At 39.0% G+C, this 12246-nt stretch overlaps 1 protein-coding gene across 1 annotated transcript; it reads right to left on the bottom strand.

Moving 5' to 3' along the window:
• Positions 1–5785: 5785 nt before the first annotated feature.
• Positions 5786–11521, bottom strand: LOC120285688. The gene is made up of 2 exons (XM_039298345.2): positions 11485–11521; positions 5786–6884 (listed from the first exon to the last, which is right to left on the bottom strand). Exon 2 carries the CDS (start codon positions 6861–6863, stop codon positions 5952–5954), a length of 912 nt encoding a protein of 303 aa, XP_039154279.1. The 5' UTR covers positions 6864–6884; positions 11485–11521; the 3' UTR covers positions 5786–5951.
• Between the last annotated feature and the right edge of the window lie 725 nt (positions 11522–12246).

The following is a 12246-nucleotide window of genomic DNA, read 5'->3' as shown; positions in this document are numbered from 1 at the left end:
GGTACATGTAATTAAAACAAAACCATTACAAGTTTAGTGTTATTTGTAAACACAATGGGCATAAGTATTAATTAGCATTAACGATGACGTGGCCAACAATGGAACTGACTTAATATCAAATGGACCACGTCATCAATTCATGAATACCGTCTCTGGGACGTAGATATCCTACGAATTGGAATTTTATATTAAATACGATATTGTCAATATTTTTATGAAGTAAATTTTGTGTTCACCTTAGCATATTTAGTCATGTATATCTATTAGTAATTATTTTAAATTTCATGTTGCTAGTTAATTACCGCTAATTAATATGAAACATTTTTGCTTTTGATTGTCGATTATCAAAACCATATAAGAAATTATTTTAAAAATATAACGAATTATTTAGATACGAACCTCTTATTCTTTGGTCCTTGATTTACGACATCCTTTGTTCTTTTTTACATCCGCGCAGCTCCTGAAACTACATCGCAGGTCATCTAGCTTATTGGCTCCCAGAGGGTACATGAAATTAAAACAAACCCATTACAAGTTTAGTGTTATTTGTAAACACAATGGGCATAAGTTTTAATTAGCATTAACGATGACGTGGCCAAGAATAGAACTGACTTAATATCAAACATCAATTATTAATACCATCTCTGGTACGTAGATTTCCTATGAATTGGAATTTTATTTAAAAAATTCGATATTGTTAATATTTTTATGAAGTAAATTTTGTGTTCACCTTAGCATATTTAGTCATGTATATCTATTAGTAATTATTTTAAATTTCATGTTGCTAGTTAATTACCGCTCATTAATATGAAACATTTTTGCTTTTGATTGTCGATTATCAAAACCATATAAGAAATTATTTTAAAAATATAACGAATTATTTAGATACGAACCTCTTATTCTTTGGTCCTTGATTTACGACATCCTTTGTTCTAATTTTACATTCGCGCAGCTCCTGAAACTACATCGCAAGTCATCTAGCTTATTGGCTCCCAGAGGGTACATGAAATTAAAACAAATAAAATAGAACTGACTTAATATCAAAAGGACCACGTCATCAATATATGAATACCGTCTCTAGGACGTAGATTTCCTACGAATTGGAATTTTATATTAAATTCGACATTGTCAATATTTTTATGAAGTAAATTTTGTGTTCACCTCAGCATCGTTAGTCATGTATTAGCAAGTGTTTTAAATTTCATGTTGCTAGTTAATTACCGCTAATTAATATTAAATATTTTTGATTTTGATTGTCGATTATCAAAACCATATAAGAACTTATTTTAAAATTATAACGAATTATTTAGATACGAACCTCTTATTCTTTGGTCCTTGATTTACGACATCCTTTGTGCCAATCCGCGCAGCTCCTGAAACTACATCGCAGGTCATCTAGCTTATTGGCTCCCAGAGGGTACATGTAATTAAAACAAAACCATTACAAGTTTAGTTTTATTTGTAAACACAATGGGCATAAGTTTTAATTAGCATTAACGATGACGTGGCCAAGAATAGAACTGACTTAATATCAAACATCAATTATTAATACCATCTCTGGTACGTAGATTTCCTATGAATTGGAATTTTATTTAAAAAATTCGATATTGTTAATATTTTTATGAAGTAAATTTTGTGTTCACCTCAGCATCGTTAGTCATGTATTAGCAAGTGTTTTAAATTTCATGTTGCTAGTTAATTACCCCTAATTAATATTAAATATTTTTTGATTTTGATCGTCGATTATCAAAACAACATGTTATTTGTAAACACAATGGGCATAAGTTTGAATTAGCATTAACGATGACGTGGCCAAGAATGGAACTGACTTAATATAAAATGGACCACGTCATCAATTCATGAATATCGTCTCTGGGACGTAGATTTCCTACGAATTGGAATTTTGTGTTAAATACGATATTGTCAATATTTTTATGAAGTAAATTTTGTGTTCACCTTAGCATATTTAGTCATGTATATCTATTAGTTATTATTTTAAATTTTATGTTGCTAGTTAATTACCGCTAATTAATATGAAACATTTTTAATTTTGATTGTCGATTATCAAAACCATATAAGAACTTATTTTAAAAATATAACGAATTATTTAGATACGAACCTCTTATTCTTTGGTCCTTGATTTACGACATCCTTTGTTCTAATTTTACATGCGCGCAGCTCAATTATCAAAACAACATAAGAACTTATTTCAAAAATATAACGAATTATTTAGATACGAACCTCTTATTCTTTGGTCCTTGATTTACGACATCCTTTGTGCCAATTTTACATCCGCGCAGCTCCTGAAACTACATCGCAGATTAGAACTGACTTAATTTCAAAAAACATTATATATAAAATTATCAAATATTATAAATTAAAAATATACTAGAAAGATTAAGTTTACTTAAAAATATTCTAAAAATATTCGGTAAATATATGTTAAAAATATTAAGTTGACAAACACTAGAAATATATACTAGAAACAAAAACTCTATTTGCACTGTGCCGTGTAGCTTAGCCACTAGCCACTAGCCACTAATGAGAATCGAAGCGAAGGGCGCAAAATTTTTATTTGCAAAATTTTCCATTTGCTTAGTTTAATTTAAATTAGTAATATTTAAAAAATATTCTAAAAATATTCGGTATATATATTTGAAAAATACTAAGTTGACAAACACTAGAAATATATACCATAAACAAAAACTATATTTGCACTGAGCCGTGTAGCTTACGTGCCACTAGTGAGAATCGAGGAGGAGGGTGCAAAAAAAATATTCTAAAAATATTCGGTAAATATATTTTAAAAATATTAAGTTGACAAACACTAGAAACAAAAACTAAATTTGCACTGTGCCGTGTAGCTTACGTGCCACTAATGAGAAGCGAGGAGGAGGGCTCAAAATTTGTACTTGCAAAATTTTCCATTTGCTTAGTTTAATTTCTAATTTAATTACTTATTCTCTCATTGTGTGTGTGTGTGCCATCTCCAGTTTGCAACCTTTGGGATAATCTTTTGTCTCCCTGAAGTGTGTGTCTGTATGTGTGTGTGTGGAGTCTTCTGTTTGCATGTGTGTGAGTGTAGCTTGTCATTTATTTATTTTATGCCACATCGAGTTCGCGAGTTCGATATTGTCAATATTTTTATAAAGTAAATTTTGTGTTCACCTTAGCATATTTAGTCATGTATATCTATTAGTAATTATTTTAAATTTCATGTTGATAGTTAATTACGGCTAATTAATATGAAACATTTTTGCTTTTGATTGTCGATTATCAAAACCATATAAGAACTTATTTTAAAAATATAACGAATTATTTAGATACGAACCTCTTATTCTTTGGTCCTTGATTTACGACATCCTTTGTTCTGTTTTACATCCGCGCAGCTCCTGAAACTACATCGCAGGTCATCTAGCTTATTGGCTCCCAGAGGGTACATGAAATTAAAACAAACCCATTACAAGTTTAGTGTTATTTGTAAACACAATGGGCATAAGTTTTAATTAGCATTAACGATGACGTGGCCAAGAATAGAACTGACTTAATATCAAACATCAATTATTAATACCATCTCTGGTACGTAGATTTCCTATGAATTGGAATTTTATTTAAAAAATTCGATATTGTTAATATTTTTATGAAGTAAATTTTGTGTTCACCTTAGCATATTTAGTCATGTATATCTATTAGTAATTATTTTAAATTTCATGTTGCTAGTTAATTACCGCTCATTAATATGAAACATTTTTGCTTTTGATTGTCGATTATCAAAACCATATAAGAACTTATTTTAAAAATATAACGAATTATTTAGATACGAACCTCTTATTCTTTGGTCCTTGATTTACGACATCCTTTGTTCTAATTTTACATTCGCGCAGCTCCTGAAACTACATCGCAAGTCATCTAGCTTATTGGCTCCCAGAGGGTACATGAAATTTAAACAAAAAAAATAGAAAAGGACCACGTCATTAATATATGAATACCGTCTCTAGGACGTAGATTTCCTACGAATTGGAATTTTATATTAAATTCGACATTGTCAATATTTTTATGAAGTAAATTTTGTGTTCACCTCAGCATCGTTAGTCATGTATTAGCAAGTGTTTTAAATTTCATGTTGCTAGTTAATTACCGCTAATTAATATTAAATATTTTTGATTTTGATTGTCGATTATCAAAACCATATAAGAACTTATTTTAAAATTATAACGAATTATTTAGATACGAACCTCTTATTCTTTGGTCCTTGATTTACGACATCCTTTGTGCCAATCCGCGCAGCTCCTGAAACTACATCGCAGGTCATCTAGCTTATTGGCTCCCAGAGGGTACATGTAATTAAAACAAAACCATTACAAGTTTAGTTTTATTTGTAAACACAATGGGCATAAGTTTTAATTAGCATTAACGATGACGTGGCCAAGAATAGAACTGACTTAATATTAAACATCTATTATTAATACCATCTCTGGTACGTAGATTTCCTATGAATTGGAATTTTATTTAAAAAATTCGATATTGTTAATATTTTTATGAAGTAAATTTTGTGTTCACCTCAGCATCGTTAGTCATGTATTAGCAAGTGTTTTAAATTTCATGTTGCTAGTTAATTACCCCTAATTAATATTAAATATTTTTTGATTTTGATCGTCGATTATCAAAACAACATGTTTTAATTAGCATTAACGATGACGTGGCCAAGAATGGAACTGACTTAATATAAAATGGACAACGTCATCAATTCATGAATACCGTCTCTGGGACGTAGATTTCCTACGAATTGGAATTTTGTGTTAAATACGATATTGTCAATATTTTTATGAAGTAAATTTTGTGTTCACCTTAGCATATTTAGTCATGTATATCTATTAGTTATTATTTTAAATTTTATGTTGCTAGTTAATTACCGCTAATTAATATGAAACATTTTTAATTTTGATTGTCGATTATCAAAACCATATAAGAACTTATTTTAAAAATATAACGAATTATTTAGATACGAACCTCTTATTCTTTGGTCCTTGATTTACGACATCCTTTGTTCTAATTTTACATGCGCGCAGCTCAATTATCAAAACAACATAAGAACTTATTTCAAAAATATAACGAATTATTTAGATACGAACCTCTTATTCTTTGGTCCTTGATTTACGACATCCTTTGTGCCAATTTTACATCCGCGCAGCTCCTGAAACTACATCGCAGATTAGAACTGACTTAATTTCAAAAAACATTATATATAAAATTATCAAATATTATATATTAAAAATATACTAGAAAGATTAAGTTTACTTAAAAATATTCTAAAAATATTCGGTAAATATATGTTAAAAATATTAAGTTGACAAACACTAGAAATATATACTAGAAACAAAAACTCTATTTGCACTGTGCCGTCTAGCTTAGCCACTAGCCACTAATGAGAATCGAAGCGAAGGGCGCAAAATTTTTATTTGCAAAATTTTCCATTTGCTTAGTTTAATTTAAATTAGTAATATTTAAAAAATATTCTAAAAATATTCGGTATATATATTTGAAAAATACTAAGTTGACAAACACTAGTGAAATGGAGTGGGCGGAAAAATCCTGGGTGTGGGTTGCTGCGGTTGCTGCTGATTTTTTTCCCTGTAATGAAACACTCGGGATCGACTTCACGAGAATTCCGGTCTTTATTCGCGCACTTGTAACTTAAGACTACCTTAACATTAACAGTAGCAATACCGCGGGACCGCGGAGTGGTGAATACCTTGCGGGAAGGGAGGAGAGCGAGAGAAGAGAAGGAGAGCGCGAGCAGCGGTGCTTGCGAGCCGTGGAGGAGCTTCGAGTAAAAGCATTGGCCGCTTACACTGCCGCTCAACTGTTTGCGCCCTTCTGGCGTGAACATTCTCCCCCCCCTTGCGTAGGCAAAGGTATCCCTGGCCGGCTAGACATCAGGATCGGCCTCTTCATTCCGTGCACGCTCCAGAAACGGTCCATCCGAACACCGTGTTCTGCGCGACGGGCAAGCCATCATCAATTTTTAGGAACCCCGGTTGGATCAAGTTGGCATATACATCTGATCCCAACACGAGGGAGATGGAGGCCGGCCGGTGGAAGCGCTCGTCCGCGAGACGAACACCGTCAAACTTGGCCCTGGCGGCGTCGCTCAGAGCTTGGATGGGTGTCCGGATCCTTAGGCTGGGTTCGACCTTCAGGACGACGTTGAGTCGGAAGGTGCTTGTTCGGGACCGGAGTGTCACCGAGCAGACCTCGTTGCCTCCCAGCCGGGCGATGGGCAGCCGGAACGCAGCCGCCAACGACCGGTCGATGCTGCTCACCGGCATGCATGGGTCGATCATGGCCCCGGTCTCGAAGGTCTTCGAGCCCGTGTCCAGCACGACGATGGCTGTAGGCAGAATGGGAACAGCCTTCTGCTGCCCCGTTGCCACCGCCGGAGACGCGACGGAGACCTTCGGACGCCGTTGATTGTTGGCGACTGGGGCTGGTGGCGGAATGCGGGAAATCCGGACCGGACGAGGTGCAGCGGGATGGCGCTCTCTGCGCGTCGGAGCTGGTAGCGCTGCTGGGGACGGAGCGGGACGGACCTCGTGCATGTGGAGTAGAGTGTGGTGGTTTCCTCCACACTTCTTGCATCCCTCTTGGCTTCGGCAGTCTCCTCCTGAGTGCTGATGGGCGAGGCAGTTCGAGCAGTACTTATTAATAAGTACTGCCCGAAGGCGCTTTTCAGCGCTCAGTTTGTGGAACCTCTTGCACTTCCGAAGTGCATGGATTCCAGAGCAGACTCGGCAGCGGTAGGATTTGATACCTCGAGTACGTCTGCTTTCCAACGACTGGGTGGCACGAGGTCGCGGAGCCATTATTGGAGGAAGTGAGTAAGTCTGCCAATAAAAGAAATGAAGAAGCTTAGTATGAGCCGACTACTCTTTTGGCCCCGGAATGGGGGAAGTGCCCTAATCCCTAGGAACGGAGGACTCTTTGTCCTCCATCGGTAGCAGAATAACCTTGTGGACAGGGCGTTTTATGGTGCCGCGAGACGTACGGATCTCGACGACTCGAATGCGGTCGTCGGCTCCTGGAAAGGCAGAAACGATTCTGCCGAGCCGCCATTCGTGCGGTGGTAGATTGTCCTCCTTGACAACTACCATATCGTCGGCTTGGAGATTCCTGGTCGGAAATTGCCATTTGCTTCGTTTATGGAGTTCCTTAAGATACTCCTCTTTCCACCGTGCACTAAACTGCTGATGTTGTGCCTTTTTTTTCTTGCGGCGTGCCGCGGATTGTAGGACTGGACCAGCATGAAGGATATCATTTTTTGCCGACGGACTCGAAGCGTTGAATACAACGCGAAGCTTTGTAGTGGTGCTTTCGGGCTTAACTACCGCGTGATGAGGAAGATGATACGATGGAGAATTGTGAGTCGGCGGAACTTCTTTCATATGACCCAGATCCAGGTACTCCTGGATCACGCTGTCATATTGCTCTTTTAATGGAAAGTCTCTTTTTAAACGATTTTCGTTTCTAAGAAACTGAGCTAGCGCAATGGACCTTGAATATCCTAAATCGGATCCGATATTCTCGGGATCCCGGAACGGGAGCGTTGTTTGGAGGAAGTTCCTTTCACAATAGGAGTCCGACTCTTTTACCATCTTTACTGGTAGATTCTCCACCTCCCCGAACTTGCTGAGAAGCGTGTCGAGCGAATCAGGGTCGCCTATTTCGTGCACCTGGGTCGTGAAGGATGCGACCCGTTTCGGCTTACCCTTGGAAATCGGCCCCGTTAGCACCCACCCGAAAATAGTTTCTTGGCCCAGGAGCGAGCCGCAAATATTTTGTCGGGTGCCATCCAACATTATGGATGGTAGAATGTCAGCCCCGATCAATACATCAATTTGAGAGCTCTCAAAAAAGGTAGGATCTGCCCAGCGGAGTGCGGGCAGGTCCTTCAAAGAATTCCGAGGGATCGGATAGGAGGGCAGTTTGCCTGAGAGCTCCGGAAGGACGTAAGCTTCAGTGTCTAACTGTAGACCTGGCTTAGTAGGAGAGCGAATCCCGAAGTGACACAGCTTCGAGGACTTCGCGGAGACTGAATGATTTAACCCGGAGACTTGGGTCTGGGTGTTGCGGAATGGCAACTTGATGAGGTTGAACAGGCGTTCTGAAATGAACGTCGCCTCGGATCCCGAGTCGATTAAGGCTCGGGCTCGGTAGCTCATCCCCAAATGGCACACGTCAATCATCGCTGTGCTCAGTAGGACGGCTGAAGTGCCGGACGCGAAAAAAGTTTGCACCGCTGAGGTGCTTGCCGATGCATTTCTGCTAGAGGGTCTCGGAAGTTGCTGTGTAGGGGGCGAGGTTGAGAAACTCGCATTTTCGGAATTTGGGGGGCTGCGATGCAGCAGCGTATGGTGCCTGCCCTTACATGTAAAGCAGCTGTGCGTGCTTGTGCAGTCACGTAGCTGATGACCTCTGGCAAAACAATTCAGACATAGCTGCTTCTTTTTGATATACCCGGAGCGCGAGTCAACAGACATTTGAAGAAAACGCGGGCACAATCTTACCGGATGGTTCTCCTTCGAACATAAGTCACACCCTTTCTGTTTGGTGCTGACCTTTGTCTCGAAGGATTGAAGCCTTTTTGGAACTGCCTGAGTCGGTTTCATATCTTCGATGGCTTCCAATGTCCGATACCTTTCGCTCAGGAAGGCATTCATTTCTTCCCAAGCTGGGATCTCGGATTTAGCAGTTAGCGACTGTTCCCATAAGGACAGGGTCTGCTTGGGCAGTTTACTCGCGCAAAGGAAAACCAAGATACAATCCCAGTTCTCTGTGGATACCTGGGAATGCTCTAGTGCTATTAAACACCCCTGAATCGTGGATTGTAGCTCTTTTAGAGCATGACCAGATTCTTGCGAAATTGAGCTCAAGTTAAAAAGAAGCTTGAGCTGGCTGTTGACTAAAAGTCGCTTATTTTGGAACCGATCTCGAAGCGCCTCCCAAGCCGAAGCAAAACCATCATTCGTGAGAGGAGATTTCGCCACGATGGCTTTTGCTTCGCCACTTGTTTTGGTAAGGAGGTGGAATAGCTTCTCGACCGGAGTCAACCTGGGGTTGTTTACGTAAATTGCCGTGAATAGGTCCCGGAAAGTGGGCCATCGGAGGTAGTCGCCATCGAAGACTTCCGTGTCGCATGGAGGTAAGCGGCAGCCGGACGAAATTAGCGGCTGAGAGGGTGCTTGCGCGACTTGAGGCGTTGCTCTGTCGATTGTTTCGCCAATTTGTGCTGCACATGACTCGTATACTGAGTAGCAGTAGTCATATTTGGCCTGGAGAATAGGCACTGTGTCGAGGGATCCTTCTTGGGCCATTAGGTCAGAGCATGTTTCGTACTCTCTTTCCACTTTGTCCCATAAGGCTCGCACCTGTTGCAGACGGACTTGTAACGTGTGTAGGGACGGAGAGGCTTGATCAGGAGTGTTGATCTTCGCTTCGAAAAGGCTTACGCGATCGCTGACGGCGATGAATTTATGCAACGCTGCGTTTGCGGGCGTTGGCTGCTCAGAGGATGCCATTTTCCTTGTGTTAGAGCGTGTTACGCGGAGGAAATCAGTCCCGACAGCGGAGGGACTCTCGGATTTTCTCGATAGAGAAGACTCACTAGACGCTCGAGTCACAGGTCGGGAAATGACCAACCTAGGAGTTGTCTTCGAACTGGTCGATGGCAAAACCTTTGCTTTCGGAGTGGGAGTCGCGGGTTTGACCCTAGGACTAACGGACTTGGATGCTGGCTTACCGCGAGTGGATAGCGGAGATTGCGGGTTGAACTTTTGTTCTTTTTCAGGTGCGGTGGTCTTTTTCTTGTCTCCCTCTAGGGGCATGCTCAACTATGCCCTAAGAGAAGGAAGTCAAGAAGGCCTGCACGCCGCAAACAAAAAAAGTGTGGAATTGAGAAAAAAAAGAACAAGAACCAGACACAGAGGGCACCAAAATCTGGATGGACAAAGGATCCCGTCGGAATTCGGGAGAAAGTTGCAATTGGGATCTGGAGATTGGAGCACGAAAGAAACAAAAATCGCAGTCTTTGTGAAATAAGGCCCAATAGATCTTCAATCAACTTGAAAAAAGCTTAAATGAAGCACAATATAGCTAAAATTCAGTGTGAAAAAAAATAGCTAGGAGGATTCACAAAGAAAACCAACAGCTAGAGTGAAGTCCACAAGAAGATATCGCTATATTGGTGGTCTAGAAAAACAATAGCTCAAATTTATATAAAAAAAAACTATGAATTGCAATTTCTGAAAAAATCGCTAAAAAATTGCTACCAGCTGGAGTCTGGAAAATAGCCAAGGATTTATAAAAAAAATCACTATCGACTGGAAATCCCAAAAAATAGCTAATATATAGAAAATAGCTAGAAAATAGCTAGAAAATAGCTAGAAATTGGCTAGCTAATAGCTAGCTATAGCTAGAAAATTCAAGTTTAAATTTATAAAAATAGCTACCGGCTGGAGTCTGGAAAATAGCCAAGGATTTATAAAAAATCGCTATCGACTGGAAATCCCGAAAAAAAAAATAGCTAATATATGGAAAATAGCTAGAAAATTCAAGTTTAAATTTATAAAAATAGCTACCGGATTTAGGACCACAATTTTATTATTTTAATTTAGGAACCAGAAATGGGAGCCAGAAATAGCTTGTAAAAAAAAAATTATTATTTGGGTTAAATAATTATTAAATAATAATTAATAATAATAATAATTAAAACAATCGTTTATTTCCCTTTTTTTTTTTTTTATTAAATTATTTATTTTTAAATTTTATCGTCGGACTTTTTTATTTTATTTTATGTCTCGACAATAGGGTATTCTCTCGTCGCTATGCGCTGGTTTTTGTCAGGGCAATAACGAACAAAGAGGAGACGAAAGAACTTGCACTTGGAAAGTCTGCGTAAGTCGCGACTGTGTGTATGTCAATATCGTTGGAAGCTAGGTCTGACAATGGATATGTCGTAATGTATGTGTATATGGCTATGGGTATTTGTGTGTATGTGAACTTTATTTGGAATATTTTGTATGTGAATATATTGGGTGAATATATGTATGTTTATATTTAATTTACAATAATTATATATTTAATATATATGTGTATATTTAATTTAATTTAGTTTTATTTGTATTGGGTTGTATATTTTATTGAGGCACACACAAAAAAAACAGCAGTTTAGCAGCGGACGATAACAGTGAATTTTGGACAGTGTATATATGTGTGTACATGCGCTTGGATATCAGCGGAGCACCGTAATTAGGAGGCCGGTATTGGCAAAGTGCTTGTTTATGCACTTAAAAAAAAAGTAATCACGGTGGCTGGGCGCATGTACTTATATATTTTCACTTTTCACTTGATACGGATGGACGGAAAGAATAAACGCCGTTGGAAAAACGAAAATGGCGACCACGGACGGAATAGGATTTAAAGCCGTACTTATCTTGAATTTTCCGCAAGGAGCGCTGGCAGGATCAGAGCTCATCCGGCTCGAAGGACCATGGAATGGAGTGGGCGGAAAAATCCTGGGTGTGGGTTGCTGCGGTTGCTGCTGATTTTTTTCCCTGTAATGAAACACTCGGGATCGACTTCACGAGAATTCCGGTCTTTATTCGCGCACTTGTAACTTAAGACTACCTTAACATTAACAGTAGCAATACCGCGGGACCGCGGAGTGGTGAATACCTTGCGGGAAGGGAGGAGAGCGAGAGAAGAGAAGGAGAGCGCGAGCAGCGGTGCTTGCGAGCCGTGGAGGAGCTTCGAGTAAAAGCATTGGCCGCTTACACTGCCGCTCAACTGTTTGCGCCCTTCTGGCGTGAACAACTAGAAATATATACCATAAACAAAAACTATATTTGCACTGAGCCGTGTAGCTTACGTGCCACTAATGAGAATCGAGGAGGAGGGTGCAAAAAAAATATTCTAAAAATATTCGGTAAATATATTTTAAAAATATTAAGTTGACAAACACTAGAAACAAAAACTAAATTTGCACTGTGCCGTGTAGCTTACGTGCCACTAATGAGAAGCGAGGAGGAGGGCTCAAAATTTGTACTTGCAAAATTTTCCATTTGCTTAGTTTAATTTCTAATTTAATTACTTATTCTCTCATTGTGTGTGTGTGTGCCATCTCCAGTTTGCAACCTTTGGGATAATCTTTTGTCTCCCTGAAGTGTGTGTCTGTATGTGTGTGTGTGGAGT

This window comes from Drosophila simulans, unplaced genomic scaffold, assembly GCF_016746395.2.
Source record: "Drosophila simulans strain w501 unplaced genomic scaffold, Prin_Dsim_3.1 Segkk8_quiver_pilon, whole genome shotgun sequence".
Taxonomy (NCBI): domain Eukaryota; kingdom Metazoa; phylum Arthropoda; class Insecta; order Diptera; family Drosophilidae; genus Drosophila; species Drosophila simulans.
The sequence above is the reverse complement of the archived record's forward strand: the minus strand, read 5'-3'. Positions and strand labels throughout refer to the sequence as shown.

Excerpts from the sequence above, each read along its gene's own strand:
- LOC120285688 (XM_039298345.2), bottom strand. The coding sequence starts at position 6,863 with ATGGCTCCGCGACCTCGTGCCACCCAGTCGTTGGAAAGCAGACGTACT.